The 22,107-nt window shown below is 38.7% G+C and overlaps 1 protein-coding gene across 4 annotated transcripts in view; it reads right to left on the bottom strand.

Moving 5' to 3' along the window:
- MTMR1 (myotubularin related protein 1) overlaps window positions 1–22,107 on the bottom strand; it is a 38,481-nt gene that overhangs the window by 3,877 nt on the left and 12,497 nt on the right. For all 4 annotated transcript variants that reach the window (XM_029959107.1, XM_029959109.1, XM_029959110.1 and 1 more), the window contains 6 exons: window positions 21,314–21,502; window positions 19,337–19,522; window positions 16,411–16,617; window positions 15,498–15,590; window positions 10,467–10,580; window positions 8,899–9,075 (listed from right to left, as the gene is read on the bottom strand). In XM_029959107.1, coding sequence (XP_029814967.1) covers window positions 8,899–9,075; window positions 10,467–10,580; window positions 15,498–15,590; window positions 16,411–16,617; window positions 19,337–19,522; window positions 21,314–21,502 — 966 coding nt within the window. The remainder of the gene's footprint in view (window positions 1–8,898; window positions 9,076–10,466; window positions 10,581–15,497; window positions 15,591–16,410; window positions 16,618–19,336; window positions 19,523–21,313; window positions 21,503–22,107) is intronic.

Below are 22,107 nucleotides of genomic sequence, written 5' to 3'. Positions count from 1 at the left end.
AGAAACAAATTTATTTCTACAGCACTCTAATGAGGTATGGGAGTACTAACACTCCACTTGTACACACAAGGATCTGAAGCTGGCACCTCCCTGATTTTGTGTACCTTGGATCTCCAATTGGTTTAACAGAGAACTTGGGAATTCTGCAATTGGGCCAAGTGGGTAGCAAGCAGGACACCCAGTAAATAAGGAGCACACACAGAATGACTGCTCCAGGTGAGCTCCCTTACAACAGAGGAATCCTGGGGGAAAGGCAGGGAGAAACTTCATTTCTCTGGAGCAGCATCACGCTCTCTCTCCCACGGGACAACTCTTCCTTTGTCTGCAGGCATGTCCCCTCCAGCCTACTTTCCCAGACTGTATTCCATGGGTTGAACAGAAAGCAAACACCTTCAGCACTTGGAGCATTATTTAGTCCTACATCCTATTCCTAGTTAGTGATAACTCTCTCACAGATTCTCTCTCTCAGTCCTTTTATTTACTCTCAGTCCTTGAGAATTCACTGAGATTGTTATAGCCTCAGACCTCTAAATTGGATGAATTTCTTCCAGGATATGAGCAGGAGTGTTTCTGAAACACAATCTCTCTTACTAAAATCCCATGTTTGCTCTAGAGATGGAATATTTACAGAAAAACAGCCCTTCGCCCCAACAGAAGTTCACAATATCATATTTTCATATGGGAAAACATTTTTCTTAGTCACATTCCCACAAGCAACTGAGCCTTCTTGGATGAAGTTTTACAAAACAATTCAGTCAGACACACATACTTGGTGACTCAATACAAATCATTAAAGCCCAGCAAAGCTGTAAGCAAGGCAGAGAAGGGTCTTATAATTGGAAAAAAATTATTGGCCATGTTTTAATAAGGGTGTGTTAGATGTAAACATTGCAAGACAGTTCTACATAAATACCACCATGCCATTTCATAGAGTAGTGTAAACACGAGGGGTTTTCTATTTCAAGTCTTTCCCAGGAAAGATTCTTTTTGGTTGCCAGTAACACAGCATCATGTAGGTGCACACTGATGTAAAACAGTTCCAAAAATAGGTTTCACACACTGAACTCCCAACACATACTTTAATTTCATGAAGTAAGAAGTCAGATTCAGTCTAGAAAAGTCTTGAGCATTTTCAAGCAGCAATGACTGATGTTTTTAGTGATAAAGGTTCATGCTAAAATTACATACTCATGGGGTAAGGAAAAGGTGGTAGAGGCAGCTGAAGTATTACAGAAGTTCTTATAGTAAGACTTGAAAATCAGCCTGGCATGGGGAGCTGGCTTTTCCCCCAGATGTCTTCAATGCTGCTACTGTAATACCCGTTTATAAAAAAAACCCAACAAATTCAAAGGGGAAAAGATAGAGTGAAAACAGAGGAAAATGCCCAAACAAAACCCCTAACCCTCAACATCAAGTTAGGCAGTTGGGGGGGGGGTTGTTTGTTTTTGTTTTTTAATTAAACCATTCAGAGAACCAAACAGAACTGGAATTATGACGCTTTCTGGAAGCCTCCTTCCATCTCGGAAGGAGGAGTAAAAGTAAAAGGATGAAGCTTTGTCAAATGAATTTTGTCACAAAACCCATTAAAATAATAATAACAAAAGAACTTTAGTTCATTTCCACATTTCCTAAAGATGTATCCCCAGGCAGACCTGTTGCTGTCAGTGTCTCCTCTTATATCACTCCATGCAAATTCTTACAGATAACTATCTCCATTTTTGTCACCCCACACCATTCTATATCAGCATGTCATTTCTCTCTCAAACAAAGCCTTCTTCAGAAGAAAAGGGGTCCAACAACCTTTACAATAACACCTGTAATGGCTTGCTGTGAACGAGGCTCTCCTTTACTTTGCCACTGTTAAGAATAAAAGGAAGTGGAAGAGTGACAGATTCTGTAAGGAACAAGAAGTTTGAAGAAAATCGTTTATTAAAAGATCTTGTTACCACCTTAACCCTAGAAGTGTGTCCTTGCACAGCACAAGTAGTGTCTCCAAGGCAAGCTTTTATTACAGTCTTGTTAAGAAATCACGTAATTGATTTGCCTGACATGAATTTGTTGGGAGGCTGACAGCACCTGTACTGTTTTCTACTTTCTCATCCTGCCTCTCAAATTAGGAGTGGAAGCTCAAAAGATGACTCTGGACCCATCACCCAGACGCATTCAAGTTATTTGTGCTGCTCCACTCCACACATTTCAGTAGAGTGTGCAGCCCTTCCTTTGTCACACCAGCATCCCCACAGTGATGCTGCCAGGCAACAAACACCTGGCTGCTACAGCCAGCTCCATTATTCCTGTCCATAAGCCAGGGAAAAGCACAGACCTACTTCTGCTGCACGAGAGGAGCCTACACAGATGAAACCTAACCCTGCAGCACATCTGTGGTTTGCCTGGGCTGGAAAATTGCCTGGCCATTGCTCTTGAGGGTGCTTTTCTTGTGCTATTCAAATTATTACCTCAGTGTGCTGAAAAACAATAAATTTCATTTCCGTGATTTAACAAAACATTCCTGTAAAATTAAAGTAGAAACATAAAGGTGAAGCACTACATTAATTTTAACAGATTTTGGTGGGTTAACAGGTTAACCTCATAAAAAAATTCTGAACTATTTATAAGAAATAGAAATAGATTTCTTTAATCACATAAAAATTACAAAAAACAGATTAGAAGTTTATCATTCCAAAACAAAACTCACACTAGTATCTAAGATCCATGGTATTGCCAGCTGCCCTTTATCCCCAGGGTACTCCTCTGTGGTACTTGCAGTCTCTTTCCCTGTAAGACTTGAGATAATTCTCCCACTGCTAATCATACTTGCAATTCTTGAAACCATGTCCCCAAACAGTAAGAAGCAGCAAAATGCTGCAAAACTGAGCGAGCCAAGTAACATTCTTCACTCGGAAAGAACAGATTGTAGGTTTCTGCAAATTAACCAGTTAAAATGGGTGGGGTTTTACTTTCCTGATTACCTACCTTGTTGTCTCTTTCATTCCAAAGCAGATACTTTTCCTACACTTTAAATATAAGGTACCTACTGCCTATAATGAGCTGAAAAATATTGACGAACACTGCTAAAAACATTCTTTATTGCTTAAAATAGCATTGACACGAAACTATTTTTTAAACTGAATTACCCACATACTTCAAAATCAGAACCTGGTGTAGTGTAACTCTCAGCACACATCATTTCACAGTTATAACAATTTATTCCTGCTTGGGAAAGATAAAGTTGGGTTTTTTTAAAATTATCTCCACACAGAAACTATAATTATGCTATACAATCTACATGCTACATCCCATATAAAAACTACCTAGACGTAAGACAGCTCCATTCCCTCAAAAATTCAAACCTTCCTCTTCACAGAATTACTACAGTTCACTTTCAGTATTGATTTTCAGGTTTTCATTCCCAAGGAATCCTTCAGGATCCTCAAGTGCTTTTGGACAGCAAAATTTGTCAACACAAGGATACGTGTAAGAGAAATTATAATAGCTACTCACTTATAGCACTGCCAAGTCTTAATTGGATGGATATCTAGTGTGTATTACTGTACTAGCTCAAGGACAGTCATTCAAATGAAAATTGTTCAACAGTGAATGCATTTTGTCTTGTTCAGCGAGCACACTTTATCTATTTTAGCAACACGGAAGAAAGGCTGCAGAGGAAAATGGTTATTTTAAATTCATTGCTTGACTTAGGACTGTCAGTTTTCCAAAAACCTACTCTGTGCATTGGAAAGACAACAATATCTTTCACTTGAGCTTTTTTGCTCATCTTCATGAAGAGCTGGAACTCTGACAGTCTTGCTTTTAAAGCCTAGTTAACAGGATACTCGCAGCAAAAGGTAGTCTCAAGTGATGAAGACACTGGTTTCCAATAATAATCAATACTTCCACACTTATTGTAGAGGTGTGCTCCTGAGAAACCAAGCAAAACCCCCTAGCCTTCTGGAAAAGCAAGGAGAAGCAAACAGAAATTATTAGGAATCCTACCAGGTGGGAATTGGAACAGAGATTTTTGCAAACAACTGCTAGATTCAACCAGAGTTGGGAAACTGTACACGCTACAAGCTGATGCCATTGCTTGTTAAAACCTACAGCCCATTTAGATTTAGACATCTGATAGATGAGAGCAATTATTTGAGTGCTTGCCCTTCAAAATATGTTAGAAACTCACAAAAATGAAGATAATTTGCACAGTACTAGTTTCTCTCATTCTGTGCATGTTCTGATGCTGTGCTCATTACAGGATACCGATTTTTTTTTCCTTAAATAACTACAGAGTCTTTCAGCACCCAGGATAGGCAGTTAGTCTCTATTTTATTCCATATAAATTGAATGCTGGGAGTTTTATCTGCAGAAATCTTGATACCCCGTTAGAGAGAAACTACCGGGCACTGCATGAAACTTTTGCCTCATCTCACAAGAAACTCTTTGCTAACTGCAGGAATGAAATCTCCTTTGCTAGGCAACACTCTACAAGGTGGCTCCTTCTGACATCTCCCACCCCATTCTTCAATGCAAAAAGATGGACTCAAGGTCAGCAATGCCAAGCAGTTCCAGAGCCACACAATGGCTTTGTCCTGCCACAAAATGGTGTTAAAATCAAATGTATGAACTTTTAAAAATATTACAACCAATGTCAACATACTCAGAAAGCAACACACTAAGCAATGTGATAAATAATATCAACATCCCACATGCCAGACAGTAAGTTCCATGCAGTAAGTTATATGTTATCCTATTATATGCAGGATAAAGCATGTCAGTAATTATGTTTTCAAGTTTATTCTCAGCAATTTTCCCAGTGACATTAAGCACGTTATTTGTTCTTTTCAGTATACAATATTTTGTGTTTATTGACAGTGAAGTTCAGCTGACATCTGATCACAACTGTTCCACACATCCAACCCTTCTGCAATTCTATACATAGCATAAAATAAAAGCAGCAATTGTAAGCTATTTATATGCTTTATAGTAATTTCTGTATATACTGAACAAGCAGTTTTACTTATTCCTACCTTTTCCTTTCATTTCTGTGAGTGAGTTTTGCTAATCTACCAACAGACTTTCCCTGGATTTTAACAGAAGCTCCAGGACTGCCTTCAGCAGATGATTCAGTAGTTGAACTGAATTTCTAGGTTATAGATGGTGTTAGCCTTTTACTTTGGATGACAGTCCACACACAAAGAAAAGAATGAATTTGAAAAAATGATAGGGATTCCTGTGATACTATCACTAACACTGTGGCCAAATTTACAGAACAGAGCTTGAAGGAAAATGATCAGGCATAGAAGAATAAAAAACCCTACATAAAACCAAAATGAAACTAAGCCCTGACCTACAAGGGTTAAAATGCCACTTCCCAGAAGGCATAAAAACAACTAAACACATCCTAATGGACTATGCAAAATTTGGTGACTAAAATACAATTCTCTTCCTTGCCTCTCACATAGCAAGACACAGCTTGAATTAAAAGGACCAGAACTTTTACTCATGCTCTGCATATATGAATGATAAGGGTATACTACTTCAAAAACACTGCTGCTTCAGAAGTCATACTCAGGAATATAATTGCTGTGCTCTCCTCACCTTCCAGAGTTGCCCAAGCAGATACCTAATGACATCTGGCAGCCAGAGCTCCTGAAACCAGTGTCAAGAAGAGGTCAGAATGACTACATGGAAAAGGAAAGGGAAATATATATCAACTGAAAAAATTCAAAAGCATCATATTATGTTATGTATTCCAGACTAGTAGGGTCATCTGAAAGCCCAGGAGTAGGTACCCAGAGAGCCCACACCTCTGTATGAGAGAATGGAAGAACTTATCTTCCAGATGTCATACACAAACATGCATTTCTCCAACTGAAGGGAAGGACAAATCTGAAAAAAGTTTTCTCAGTCAATGAACTCAAGTAAGATAGAATTTAAATCTATCTAATTTTCTCGGGACAAGAAGTCAATAATGATGTAACACCTCCAAACTCAAAACACAGAGCATTTTATTTCACTTAAGAATTAAAATGACCTTGCTGAAGCACAATTTAGCAAAAGGGGAGTCTACAAGAAATATCCACATTTAACCTAGAATCTTCCACAGTGTTCACTTCTCAGACTCTTGAGCTTTGAACCCTATGGAAAGAGGCTGTGTGTCACCTAAGTGCACAGGATCTACTGCAGTGCAAAATAAACAGGGTTCTTGATGCAATTAAACACTGCCAAAACCACCATCTCAGGCTTCCACAAAACTCAGATTGAACTAAAGATATATCATTCTAAGTAATCTTTTCTTTACAGAACATAAGAATAATCCTAAACTCTGTATGTCCTAGTGCAATTAAGAGTATGCTCAGACCTTACCACGCTGGTAAAGGTCTGATGAGACACAGATATTTGAAGACAGAGTACAATAATGCAAAAATTAATGGTTATATCAAGTTGGCATTCAGTAATTCTAAAATTAAAAAAATGAAAGGTCATATATGCTCATTTCCAATAGAAAAGGCAATGAAGTGCAATGATTAACTTCTCTCAGTCCATTTAAAGATTTGAGCTCACTAATCAAGCTGAAATTAGAAAACCTAAAATATTGCCTCAAACGAAAACCTGCCCCTCTGCTCTTATGAGTTTTCTCTCCCCTAACACAAAGTTGGTCGAAAACAGGTATGAAAGATCCATTTCTGATTATATTAAAGGATTATTATTCATCTTCCTTTAAATTCACCTATTGGGTATTTCTCCTTTTTGGTGAGCTCCTAGAAAACAATAAACATTTCCTAATTTCCTGAAGATGTTTTTTCAGCTGATGAAACAGCACGTGAGGTTGCCTTGAGCTATTTATTCATCAGAGAGCTCTTCATTAACATTAAATTTATTTTCCCTTATATTTAGTTGAAAACCAAGAGAACACATTAAAAGGTATTCAACAAAATCACCTTTTATCAGTATGCAGGGATGCCCATTCTTTTAATAAATTCACTGATTAAGAAATTCTTTCACTGAAGATAAGTGAAGACCTGCTGGGCGTCACAAGGGTCATTGTCTTTTTTTCTGTCATGGAATGGGTGAGTCTGAATGTTACTGAATCAGTTAACAGGGTGTGACATCAGACAATGGAAACACAAAGGAAAGCACACAGTATATTGTGATTAAAGACAGCTTATTTACTTGCTTGTATGAGTTTGTGCTTTGATAATTAGACTGCAATTCTGCATCAAAAAGATTGTTATTTCTGCAGCGAATTTATCCAAGTAGATGGGAAACACTTCCAAATATTTGTCATAAATAACATATAAATTCAGGCCAGGGACAAGAGGAAAGGGATGATATATCTCCACAAGACAAAGCTTATGTGGTAGAACTAAAAAGTTGAAACAGTTGTATAAGTACTTCAAGAAAAACACATGGTAGTGAAGCTAAGGCAGTTACCAGGACCATCACATTTTATTACCTTCAGCTGCTGATCTGAGGGACCTGCTCTCACAGACCAGTGAAGACCAGTTGGTCCCACGTGCCAAAGTGCCTGCAGAGTGCTCTCCGACAGGACAGTGAGCAGGGCTTGTCACTAAGCAGATGACAGCTCTGATATTTTCTTATGTCATCTCTTCCCCACCCTCCCCTCTTCCAGACCAGGACTAGCTTTCATGTGTGTTTACAAAGACTGCTTGCTCTCAGGGCCTACAGAGCTCAATCAAATACAAGTAATAAACTGACACTGCTGCAGTCAGTTACACTAAAATGCACATAAACCACCCAAAATGGTGTTCGGCAAACAGGCTAAAGGAAAGATGTTATTTTGCTAAAAAGCAGTTGACAATTTTACTTTAAAAATGGTAAAACTTAAAATACGCGACCTTTCAAAGTTTTAACAAGTTAAGAGAAACAAAGCAGCTCAGAGGAAACACCTCAGTGAGAAGGGAACTAATCCAGACTTTTCCAGGACCTTACAAGGTACTTCTCAGATACTTGGACTTCTACCAGTGTACTGTCCTTGAAATCTACCTTGGAACACCATCTTTTACAACAGCCTCTGACTGGTGGATGTCTAATAAATCTGAAACTCACATCTCATTCTAACACTCCAAGATGAAAGCAGCTTTCAGGCAGTCATTTAATACAGGTAATTTATCATAATATGCTGGGGGGTACCTCGGAATGTTACCTTAATAAAGAGATGGTGTAGCACTCTCAGATATATTATGGCTGTGACAAAATCTGAATGTTCTTCTTTCAGACTTCTAAGCATGAGAGCATATGGAGTATTTGTCTGACGAGATTGAGAGATTTATCTGAATAGCAGACGTTACTTACAAGAACAAAAACTGGATGAATCGAGGAGCATGTATAGTGAGTGTTTAATCTTTAGTATGCCAGCTTGAAATCGTAAAGGTCAATTGAAAACAAGCATCTATGTGGTGCTAAGTTTAGAAAGCCTGCAAAATGAGCCATTATATACTCCAATTCTTTCAGAAACTGCTGCTATATTTTATGTCATTGTTGGTAAAGGGCAAAACATGATTAAAAACAAAGGTACACAAAACTCTACAAGAAGGTTAAGGGCAATAAAAGTATTAAAAAGGGTTACAAAGTATCACAGAAGTGGTATAAAAATAATCTTCTGACATCAAAGACTGTTAATCTGTTACCTTTCACAAGCCAATACAGTAATACTGTAACTCCCTATTCTACTGGTGACTTGAAAGAAAACATCCTTTTTCCAAGTCTGAACACATCCTGCATCTTCTTTGACACAATCACCTTTTTCCCTATCAGCTGAAATACGTGCAACAGAGGAGCACTTTTGAAATTAAATGCTGCATTCAACACTACAAAAAACAGTAATTTCTCTTAATCTCTGTGATCTTCACTAAAACACAAAAGACACGTGAAAGCTCATACCTGAGGCCGCATCCTCGGGTTCCACCTGACGTAGTAGTTCACCCACAGTTCCAAATGGTTCAGGCTGGCAACAGGATACAGGACGTGGTTTTCATAGTTCACATAGAAAGGGTTTGTGAACTCCTCTAACTGGCTGTTTATGTAGGACCACAGTGACACAGTCTTAGTGCTCACCTCCTGATGGAAAAAAAAAACAGTAAAAAAATTAATTACGTGGATTACAAAACCTTGAAGTATGATGTTAATGTCTATGTATCAGTAATTCTGCCTGTGAAATTTACCTTATCTACTAGAAAATTGCAAGGTGACTGAGAACACTTCCTGAAGCTGATCATTAAACAGCCTTAAAACTTTAGCAAAACATTTGAACACTTATGCGGGTCCAAGGCTGACAGAGAAAGGAGATTTATATTATTTTCAGAGACACTAAGTCCAGATGAGCAAAAGCAACTTGTACTGCTTATAATTTACAGCAATGTTTACAGCTACTTAAAGATATGGCTACACACTCACCAACTAAACAAACAAAAAAACATAAACTGGTTTTGACAAGAAAAATCAGTGATCAGTTGTTTAGAAGATCCAAAACAGCACCTGTGAAAAATAATTACTCAATTTTCCCAGTCATACTACTTGCTCCTACCAATTGATACTATGCTTTAAATTGCCTATTTTACCTTTATTTGCACTTCTGAAAGTTGTATTACCCTAAATTTAACCAGCATAATAATGGTTAGATCAAAGATTGTAAACCTGAACTTGTATCAGATTCATCTTGCAATTTTACACTCCTTCAGCACTGTAAAGCATGTGTTTCTACTACCGCTGTGCCTTAAATTGCATTTCTTTATTGAGAATTACATCTGACTATTCATTTATGAAAGAAAGCTGCCTGGAAACACTGCATTTGCTGAGAACGTGTTATTCAGCTCCATCTTGTGGAATTTACATGCAACTTTTCCCCTACAGAAGCAGCAGAGACAAACCACAAGAAAACAGCAAAGCTGAATGTAGTACAGAATTGCAACTTGCTTTAGAAAACATGAAGTATTAAAATATTAAAACAACAAAGCCAGAAGTAAGCAAAAGTGTACTTGGAATATTAACAAGATTTTAAATTTTTTCCCCACAAACCTATAGTATTTCAATGAGTTCATTTCATTTCACTTAGGTAATTTCTGTAGTCTTCAACCATAACTTCTATGTCCTAAAGTGACCTGTAAAGTCAGCATTGAGTTCCTCTGGAAACAGTGAAATAAATGCTAATATAATTTGATAATTACTATTATTTATAATTGTGTATGTTGGCTAAAAACTTACTAAACTTACTAAAACCCTCAACCCCCTGAACAGATAATAACTAAAGAAACATAAGTGCCACCTCATTTAATAGCAGGGCATTCAGTACATATTTCTCATACCATGAAAATTTCATGTGCAAATTGTCTTTTAAGACTATGTGACAAATGTATCCCAAACGCACAGCTCAAATGTTCTTAGCTCTTGTATTCTAAGCATTCTTTTATAAAATCAGCAAACTAAGAATGCGCATAACACTAATTATTTACCTCTTTTAATCTCTCTTTTTCACAGTTGCATAAGAAAGTACCAAAGAGACAACTGTAAAGGTGATCCAGAATGGTGATCAAAAATAACTCGTTGAATTCAAAGGCTGCAGGAAACTGAAATAAAAAAATTGGCAAAATTACTTTAAACTTTATTTTAAGCAGTGTAGAAAGGAAGAAACTCAGACATAAGAAATAACCAAGAGATTCAAGTAAGTTTTTTTTCTTATTATTTAAAGATTATTTCAAGGAAAACTAAGGAATTTCAGTAACTCTCACTGCAATACATTCCACCTATGTACTTCTTTATAAATACTTCTCAGAGACAAACTTTACATTCGTTACCCAAGTATACTAGAGTACAAGCATTAGCTAATGTGAAACTGGTGATACAAAGCAATCCATTTTAGGATGCTCTAACAGTATTCTGTTCTCACTCCAGAGAGATACTCTTAAATACATACTTTTTATCTCGTTACAAGACAAAAGAACATTTTTTGGGAAGAAAAAAAGAAACAACAAGATGATGGTATTTAAGAGTTATTTCCTTTTCTAACATGGCATGAATTAGATAATAAAGACTGCTGCAGATACATTGTGTTTAACATATATTTAAAATTTGTCTTTAACTTTCTACCCAAGTAAGTTACTTTTCTCCATTTCACCCCTTGAGTTTACTACCAGCCATATACAATAAGCCTTTAATCCCTCTTCTTTTGTACTGGAAAGTAAATCCTGTACATCTGAAATGAAAGACCCGTTATTCCCCTGAGCACCATTAGGTATTTTATTCACAAGCAGAGGTTACCTGATACATTCTAGGAAAAAGAGCTAGAAATCTGAAAACACTCAAAATGTTCCTTTTAATCTGTAGCGCTCTTAAGAATCATAAAGGAAGAAATCACTGCAAACTGCATGGGCTGTTAACCATTCAGATAGAAGAAGTCCTCCTGCAATCAAATTTTATAATAGGACTACACGTGGCTTGATGTGTCAAAATAACTTTGTGTTCAGTATGACAAGGGTTGCAAACACAGATATGGAATGATAGACATTTAGAAGAATAAAAAATTGAGAAGACTAAAGGAAAACTTAAGAAGTAGCATTTCCCTCATTAACATGAAAGAGAATGTTATGAGAGACTAATTTTCAGGACAAATGAAACAAAATTTTTTCATTCCCACTAAAGGACTAAATCTTTATAGAAGTCTAAGAGGCAGGCTACAGATTCATGAGGCAGAATTTCTTGCTATATAGAGAAATGCAGAGGACTGGTTTCTGTTATTTGACACTGAAGAATACTGAACACCTTGGCAAGTGACTCAAGAGCTACTTTAAATAAAAGAAGACAATAAGTATAACTAGGAGTAATAACACAGCAGCTGGGACTGTGGGTGAACTAGCTGATCCAGAAATTCCTCTTCAGTGTCATCTGTGATTTATGAAAGGCAAATGTTTATTCATGTTGAAAGTAAAGAGCTGAATAACACACAATGGGTGTGCTTGTATTAAACCCAGAAAGATCTAAGTTTTAAACAATGTTCTATTAAAAGAAGATTTATGTAAGTCAAACACTGTAAAAACATTCTCTTTCCAAGCTAATATATACCAACTTTTGACTGAAAATTTTGAGTAAGGGAATTATCAACATCATTACTCAGAAAGTGAATGGGAACCTTCCTCCTGACTCTGTTACAGATTGCACACTGTTCACCAGCACAGCTCACACTGGGGGTTCTCTCAGAAATCACGGGTTGTTTTCACCTCCCAACCACTTGTTTTCAGAAAACATAGAGGAACTTAAGATTATCAAATTCTCTTTTCCAGTCATGTTCCAAAGTTATTACTTACAGCACTTCCCTCTCTCTAGGAAATCGTGCTGGAACTTAATTAGAAAACAAGGATGTTACCAAAACAGCTATGATTTTAAATAAGCATGAACGGAACTTGACAAGCAGGTGTGCCAAACCAAGTCAGGAGAAAATCGAGTGGGGTCTGAGACCCCAATCTGCTGTGTCCAGCCCAAAGCAGCAATCAGATACAGAGAGCAAAAATAATTTGCAAAGCATCAAAATGATATTTGGAAAAAACTTTGAAGACAAAGCCTCTCCTAAAGGGACCCTCTTTAACTGAAAGCATTTAATGAGCCTTGTCACATCAGGGTTCTGTGCTGTGACAGGTCCATACTAATCAGATGGATGCCGACATGGCCACTATTCCAATCCAGTGAAGCATATGCAAAATTCCATACATCAGTGGTTGCACTCCAACTAATTTTTTAATAAGTGATAGCACTTTATTGAAGGCCTGTCTTTGGATACAAGAGTTGTACTGTTGGAGCTGATGTATCAAGACTGTAAAGCTTCTATTACTGCTGCTGAAAAATCACTGACCTAAAAATGCCTTCCTCTGTAGTTCCAAGCCCATTAGTGTCTGTTTGAAGATTCAGGTGGAAAAATTCCCCAAATGAAAATTTACTCTTGTCAAATCCACTAATTGTGAGAAAACACACGGGTCATTAAAATCTGCCACTTGATGCTGCTGGAGTTGTTAGGGGTTTTTTTAAAGGAGGTACTTAAAAAAAGGAATTCTCTCATTAAGTCTTATGATGCCAAGTGGCATTTGATTCAGAGACATGCAAAATAAACTTGCTTTTTAATCAATGAACTCGTTCTGTGCTACACTTACATTTCACATTGAAGCACTTTGCAGAATGGACTGGATACTGAACACAGAGGGCACTGCTGAATCCAGTGAAAAATGCATCTAATGCACCTCCAGGAACAGCTGACACCCAGTTACAAACAGGATGAAACTGTCTGCCAACTTTAAACAGACCTTTCCTCCTGTGAGGGTTCTGTGCATGAAAGGTAGAAAGTTACTACTGATGCTGCAGTGCTACATGCAAATTTTACAGTTCTGTTTCATTTTTAACAGGGCATCAGTATTTCATCAGCTCACATGTGGCCTTTCCAATTTGACATCTGCTATTCAAAATCACCAGAATTTACTAACAGAGGAGGGAAATCACTTCACCATATGTTTTTTTATTAAAATCTGATGTCAATGTACTTCTCTCAAGTTCTCTGTTATTGTATTTGTGTGTCACGAAGACCATAAAACCAAGGGAAAATATAAGGCTGTCAAGGATTAAATTTCATTGTCTGAAGCTGTCTGGAAATTTGTATCTTAGTGGGAAGTTAGAGATTCTCTCACTACATTAAGTCGACTGTTTTAAGAATGTAACTCTTAGAACCCAAAAGGGCAAATTTGCTTGCTTTGAGCCCGTGCCCAAATCCGAGCCTTTACACCCTCATGCAGCCATTAACACTTATTTGGGCTTTGGAACATTTCACATATGTTTACCATGAACTCTGAAGCATGAAACTACCACTGTTTTATGAGCAAGTGATCTATCTACACAAGGATAAAATAGAATCCTGCTTTTCAAAGTCCGTGTCAAGGTAATCACAGTCTTCACATCTCTTCTCTAGGTGTTCAAGTCAACTAAAAAATAGAAATAAGTAGGCAGGAACTGTTCAAGAACCATGTTATCTATCTTTCCCTGTGTAACATTAATGATTTTTCAATGCCACTGGTGTCCATGAATTTCAGAACAGTTTCTGGATTCAGGTTTTGAACAGATGTGGTATTGGCAAAATGTTTCACAGATTCTCCCCCTGCCCCCATCCCTTTCTGTTTTTTAAACTAGAGGGAACTAAACTGTTTATAGCAAGAAATAAGAGGCAGCAAGGGAGATCACAAAAATAGAAGAGGCTGCTCTCAATTAAGGAACTCCCCAGAGGACTTTTGTTCCTACCAGGTGTTTAGAACTGCTTTTCTCTGCTATTGTTATTAGCTTTCCTCTGAAAGAGGGACAGAATTTTACATTTATTTTCTCTAGCCATACTAAGCAGCACATTAATGCTGAAACACAGATATACAGAAAGAGAAAGTTTACAAGACACCCTGGACAAAGGCCCAGTGTACCAGCAGGGAACTTTCATAAAGCACCAAAGATGACTGGTTTGAATACAAGTTTTGGAAACTGTGGTGTAAGGTTTTAAGAACCATGTTCAGAACAAGAAGACTAACGTAACATACCTGGAAGTGCTAGGATCATACAGAACCAGACTGTTACCCTTCTATCTTCAGAACAAATCACATACTATGCTAACAGCTTTTACCATAACAGCACAGACCTATGTTAGCCTCTAGGAGGAAAAAAAAAGGAAAAAAAAAAAGAAAAGAGAAAAGGGGAAAGGAAAAAAAAAGGAAAAAAAAAGGAGTCAAGCACCAAGCACTCCTAATTCACTTGGAAATAAAGCCTTCATGTGGACAATCTACTTCAGTAACCCCATTAAAGAACAGCAATACAGAAGCTCAGAAAAATCTTAGGTTTTTCCTTATGGAGGTAAAAGTAAGAAAAATGATGGCTAAATCCATTTGATAATTTAACTTTTCAGAACAAAAATGAGAAGCTCAGTATTTTGGTATCTTAAGTATCACTAATTTCAAACATCTCCCCTGGTCCAGAGGTGGAAGTAAGAAAACTTACCAGAGAATAGGTTTGTGTGTTAGAAATGCTGTCCTGTCTGCATAACAATGAAAACATCTACACTTGAGATATATACAGAAGAACTCTCTCCTGCCCGCAGTTCACAATCAGCCTGGATTTTTGCTCTTTCTTAAGGACAATATAAATCCATATGAACATTTACTCCACCAGTAAACATGCAATGCAAATCATTTGTATCATTTATCAATAACCCTCATTCATGTAATCAAGGAATCCTCCAAAAGCCTATTTTAAACAAAAAGAATTGCTGGTATTTTGGTCTCAAGACAACACTTCTACTCTATCTCCTCGTACCTCACTTTTGAGCAGAAATTTTCCCTCTGTGTGCACAGTGCAGCCACAGCACAACCAACTTCGGTAAACACGCTACTGCAAAGGAATGTGTTCTCCTACATGAATTACATTGGCAAGATAAAGACTGAAACCTCATAGAAATATCCTCTTAAGCATCTTACCTGCTTTGTCATCTGCCAAACACAGTCAATGAACTGAAGGAAAATCGGAGATCTGTCAGCATCTGCATGATCATCATCTCCGTGTCCTACTCGCTGAAAGTCAAAGCACACTTCATTTCAGTCTGGGCTGTTTACAGTGCCCTCCCAGCACTGTAAAGTTCAGCAACTCTTAAATATGTTCCAGTAGTGAACAAGACAAGCAAACCTTCCATAACACTAACCTGTATTTTCCAACTACTAAAAACACATCCCAATATTCACTTACGGACATGCATCTGCTGTTGAGCAGAGCTGGAGAGACCCTTGATCAACAAAGCTGTGCCTGTTGTTACCCCATCTTCCACTGCACAGCCATTGATTTCTACCAGTGGGTAAAACTGGTAGACATTTACTTAAACTGTACTGAAACAGTGATTATTCCATATCCACCTGCCATAACCACATGTCATTTCTCCTAAACCATCTTAGAGTCAGAGCCCACAGAATGTCACAACAATTTATTCTAATTCCCCACTAGCCCATGTGTTAAAATAAACACTTCAACCTTAAATCAGAGTAATGGTTCCAGCAATTTTACCTTCTAGACACCTTAACTGTTTTCCTTGTTTCTCCATTCATAAGCTGGCTGGAGATGAAGCAATGTGTTACAATCCCTCTTCCTCATACAAAAGCCATGTGACTTTTTTTAATCATCATGTTCAAGCCACTTCATTTTCATTTACTTTATTATTATACCTCACACAGAGATTTTCCATTAAAAATGATCAGGTCACAATGCTCTGACACATTCAGACCAGTAAAAGAAGGACACCAGAGATAATAACCAAAATGCAGCAGAGCACAGTGAGAAAACATGCTATTCAAAATAGAAGCACCGAAGGTGACAAATTTCACGCTAAACGTTCCAGCTTACCATTGCAAATCGGTGTCCAAAACTTATCCATTCTTTCTCTACAAGAACTTCAAACCCCTTGATGGTTCTGTAGTAGCTGTCCAGCATTAGCATGGCCAGTGCAGTGAGCTGTGCAGTTCGGTCCCAGCCGTCGCTGCAGTGAACCACCACAGAGGTTTTACCAGATTCGATTTTATCTGCAATTCTCACTGCTCCGGCAAGAAGCATCTTCAACAAACAAAATTCAAGAAACAAGCATATTAAATGCTAACCAAAACTCTGAAAAAAAAGGTATAGTTTTATACTTTTCAAGCCATTATGTTTTTAAAATTTCATATTAGTTACATAATCACCCTAATGACATTGCTTTAAATTAGAGGTTTCCAAATGGCGTCATGCATACTCCTAGAGGTACAAAAGCTGTGTGCACTCTGTTGTCCAGGAGAGAGTTCTTACCAGCAGCTCTCCCTTATTAGCAGCACATAACAAAGGAGCTTGGGAATCCCTTCTCTAAAATAGTTGATATTCTGTATTATGATGAAAAGACAAAAATACTGTAATCTATTCCAAAGGCTGAAAGTTCAGTGTTTTCAAAGTCCTTTTCACATTAATCAATCGCTCTTTCTTCCTCTGTTTTCAGTTCAACTGAAACTGAGTTTAGAGAAAGGGACAAACCATCCAGCTAATCTGAATCAAAACACAACCCAAACAAACCAGAAACCCCTGGCTGGGAGTCTGTTCTGTTTTGTTGGTGCATGGAGTATATGTCATATTCAGCCCCTGAACAGACCATCAATAGCCTGGATTTAGGAGCATGCCTGAGAGCAAAGGACAGAGATGGCACAGGACTGAGATCACCTGTGTGAACTTGTTATTCTTCTCCCCACTAAAAAACCTGCCACTCTTGTTCTCTGATGCCACCCTCTAGGCTTTTTTTAAACTTAAATAAACTCTCTCTTGTGAAGATTTGTCTCTGACATGACCCATTCACAGCACCGAAAAATATGTGGGAAAAAAACCCAACCACCAAAAATAGGACCACAGGAGAAATTCCTATTCTGCATTCCAACATCAGAAAATGGAATCTTGCTAAATACTTGCACTTTTCCCTTCACAGGCATGCAAAACCATCTTCTGGGAAGTAGGAAACCAGCATCTGCTGGAGAAGATGTGCACAAAAACAGCCTTCAAACTATTTCAAGAAGCAAGCTTTACAGACAATTTTCATTGATTGTATCTTTCACTGAGCATATCTTTTATGGTAAAACTGAAGGATGCCAGGATGAAAATACCGAGAAACAATACCGAAGTGCCTATATGGCCTGAACAAGTTAATTGCTGATTACTTCAGTTACTAAGCTCTACTGAACTAAAAAAGTGCAAATATTGAAAGTAATTTGGTCTTCAATACAAGCAAAAAACTAATAATAATCTATATAACATACAGGTATGCAATAACTTGCTCTAAATTGTCCTAAAGAGAACACAGGTACCTCTGAAGGAGTACAGCTGGAAATAAAGGACAGAACAGACACAGGCAATAAGCAGAGGAGACAGAAAACAGAGTTACTATTAGTTAAGCAAATATGTGTAGAGTAGGTGAAGCACTTTATTCAACTTTGGACAAAAGCCTTTAGAAAACAGCTTCCCCTACAAACTATTATTGTCCTTTATAGATGTTTCAAAACTTAGTAACCATTTCACTTAGGGCTCCTAATGAATAACTGGCTTTGGATTGGTTTAGAAAATGAGAATTGATTTAAAAATAATTAAGGTCTACCCTGAAAGACAGAAAATATCCTGGAGGGCATAAGGAAACACCCTGGGTGTGCAAAAAGCACCAAGTAACTCTACTCCTGTTACTACTGCCTTCACACACAGAGACTGTTCCTGGTGCCTCCCCAGACACTCCTCAACCATCTTTGAAGTGCTGTCAGTGCCTGAGGGTAGGAAATTGAATTTCCAGTAATGTACTGCATTAAACTGGGACACAGTCACACTGGTCTGAGCCTAGAGAACAGTAGATGTGTTAAGAGTAAAGCTGTGGATTTGTTAATGCTATTACAAGCCAAAGGCAAGGAAGGCAAGGAATTCTTGGATAAAAGCCCAGGGAAATACTATCAAGACTGTTCATGCAGGAATGGTAGCTTTTAAGAAATCAAGCTGCAGTTTGTGGTGTTTGAAATAGCTGAAATTCAAGAGAACAAGAAAATTAAATGCTTCCCAAAATATTATTAAATTTGACTCTTAATTTTCTGTTTGCTCCCTCTACTGGCTCACCTGCAGCTGTCAGCAGGCACTACTTAACAGTGCAAAACTAATGAACAATCCCAAACATGTTTTGCATGAGTGACATTTGAGCCAGCTGCTAATAAAATAAATTGCAATCCATCCATATTCATCATAAACAGGGGGAGTGAATGTGGTAATGAAATAATCTACTCTAAAATAATTTCAAAGGTTAGTGAAACTGAGTGTGGTAGTGATTTATTTAAGTATTATGTTAAATGATAGAGTAGATGATAACTCGATAGAGCACTGACTATAAACAGCCCAAGGAAATGTAGGTGCCCATCACAAGAACAGTAACATTGCACTGAAGGAGGGAAGGAGGGAAAGACTGCGGAATCCACAGTCAAGACCTTTTGGCCGTTGCTCAAATATAATCTGAAATTCCCAGGGCATTCTTCCAAAGAACAGGGATAACCCTGAACCGCTCACAAACATTCCTTCTCAAGAAAATAAAACACTGTCCAACAGTAAATATGACACTGTGCTATCAGGAATTAACTCGTTATCTACCAATACATAAAACTGGAAATACAAAGTCATTATGGAATGCTTAAAATGCTGCACTCAAAATGACCATTTAGTAACATTTTCAGAAATGCAAGTTAAAAAGATGGTTCAACAAAGCAATTGATTTTTTACATCAAAAGCATCTTACCCTTATATATTCCAGCCAATGTGTGGAGTCCAGGTTTGATAACCACCGAGTGTCATCAATGGTAGGATAAACGATTTCTTTAAGTTTCCGCAGGGATTCTCTCATTACATGGATATTGTGAATTTCCAGGAAGACCAGCTCTGCATTTGGGTAGGCACTTTCACTTTCGTATCCTCCGCCTTTTGCCTGTCATTCAAAAAGTAAAAACAGACAAAGAAAAGAACATGTACAGGACTTCAGTATAAGGTTGAGAGAGTTACTTTGGTCAGGTTTTAGCATTTGCTGAGATATTTTAGCCCTAACAAAAACATATAAGCAGACTTTTGGCTTTTGTTTTTCTAAGAAAAACCAGAGTACTTTTTCCTTTAGGTCAAAGAAATTCTAATTGCAATAGGTTAGAATGATAAGACATCCATATACCTTCCTGTCATGGTTTGAGATAGCCCCAAAATCCAATTCCCTAGCTCCATCCCCCCTCGCACATCTCAACCTAATGTGAGATGGGTTTTTCCAGACAAAACACACCAGACTCAAAGTGGGGGAAAGGGAAAATATTACAATGACTGTACAAATAAATACCATATCACATTATACACATGATCACAACTATCTCTACCATGACATATAGTATTTACAGTGGATCAGATCTCTTCTCCCCTCCAAATAAAAGTCCAGGAGGGAAAGAAGGACAGATCCCTTCCAGTCCTTAAGCAGCAGCATCTTCTGAGGCAGCAGTCTGTCTGTCTTCTCCACATGCAGCAGCTGATAGCTGGCTTTCTGCCAGCATCCACGAGGGAGGTATTCAAGCCTCTCTCGGCCCCATCGCCTCCAACCGAGGGGTCTTCTGTGGGCTTCGTAACCCCAGACAAGGTTGCTATCACCACGTCATATCACGAAGACACAGGGGGGTCTTCGTGACGGTCTGCGTATCTCAGGAGGACTCAGGGGGGGGGCCTTTTTTTTTTTTTTTTTTCCCTTTTGGGCAGGGAGGGGGGCCCCTTTCTGTGCCCTGCTCTCAGGCTGCCACCGTGGCAGCAGTGCAAGGGGGGAGTCAAGGTCAACTCCCCCCGCATTCCATCTGGCCGTCCCGGTCCAGCTCCGGGACGCTCTGAGCTTCTCAGCTCCTCTCTCTCTGGTGCTGCATGTCTAAAACTCTTCTCCTTAATAGGAGTCCATCTCCCTCTTTCCTCAGAGGGATCTCAAAGGAGTTTTGGGGGGTTGGTACAGTCTTACCCCCAGAACTCTGTCTCTCAGGCTGCTGGTTCTCTTTTTCCCGGTTCTCCTTCCAGGAGTCCTTTCTCTGGTGCTGCATGTTGCTTCTGCTGCTCCTTCAGTTCAGGTGTTATCTGCTCTGGCTCTCTGCCACCGTTTCTCTGGTCAGTGCCGGCTGCTGCTCTGCGCCCATGGAGAAAACATCTCCCGGCATAACTACAGGCACCTAGCCCAGCTTTATGCTGTTCCAGGTCCCTGCAGTCCCCCCCCAGCCAGGGGTTGGGAGGCCCCAGAGGGCCCAAGGGGCTCAGAGCCCCTTCCTCGTGGCTCACAACATGGCCACCTCTCCTCAACAACCAAACTACAACTCATCTCTTCCGGTGAGCTTGTGGGATGTTGACATTTTTGCAGGAGTGCCCATTGGACAGAACTTCAAAACTTCCAGGGGTTTCCACCCCTTGGGGTCTACCACTTTTCTTAGCCTCTAGGGGAAACACAAGGTCCAAACCACGACACTTCCCCTCTTTACTAATGAAACCTCTGGTCTTCTGTGAGCTTTACTGCATAATTTCTCAGCTATATCTTCATGCTGCCTGCCAGCCTTTCCAAAATGCTACAAGTAACTTACCTTCCTTCCCCTGCCCTCTTCAGGGACCCTTTCTTATCAGTTTTCAGCATCATGTTCTCCACATCCTCATCTCTTACTCAATCTCCAGTCTTGTAATAAAGATAGAACTACTAATGCTGGTTATGCTCCCAACCTACCTTGTTTGTATCTGCAACACTGTTCTGTCTGGCATCAAAGATGATAAGTTTATGAGACTGAGCATTGGCATCCATTATTGTCTGCAAGTATTTTTCATCTTCTTTGCAGCGCTTATCATTTGGGCCTACTGATGGCTGACTGCATCGTGTTATTGTTGCTTGGCTCTCAGGATGAATCCAGGATAACACCTGGAATAAAAGAAAACTATTTCAGTTTACCACATTACTATAAAAGCAGCAGGCCAAGAGTGGAATTAGACAATTCACACTCACCACATGGCATTATTTCCTGGCAAATCAACAAATGCAGATTTAAGGACAGGCTGATGCAAAATCATATTGACAGCACACTAGCACTGACTGCTCATTCCAAAGTTGAGCTTGAAATACCAAGTGGTTCCAAACATCTTAGCTTTTATTTCCAATAGCAACTAAGCCTGCTACTGCATCTTATTAATTAGGAAAAAAAAAAAAAACAACAGAGGAAGAAAAAACACTTCCATGTGGAAGTCTGTGGACCTGCTGCCTTGCTAAGCAGATCTACAGCATTAAATATGTTGGATGGTGATGTTTTTAAGGGGTTCTTATGCTACCTGCACATCTTGTCTATTCTCAAGCAAAGCACTATGGCTGTAACACATTCTACTCCAAATCAGAACCACGCTAATATGTGCCTTAGCACCAGACACCACTGTGGCCTAGAAGTGTTAACTCCAAACAAAAACCTTACTACAGAGCACAATAATCGTGCAATTAAACTCACAGTTGAGTTGCTCTCTTCAGCTCTAAACCCA

This window comes from Manacus vitellinus, unplaced genomic scaffold, assembly GCF_001715985.3.
Source record: "Manacus vitellinus isolate BGI_N305 unplaced genomic scaffold, ASM171598v3 scaffold_19_pilon, whole genome shotgun sequence".
Classification (NCBI taxonomy): Eukaryota; Metazoa; Chordata; class Aves; order Passeriformes; family Pipridae; genus Manacus; species Manacus vitellinus.
Note: the sequence above shows the minus strand (reverse complement) of the source record. Positions and strands in the feature narration are given on the sequence as shown.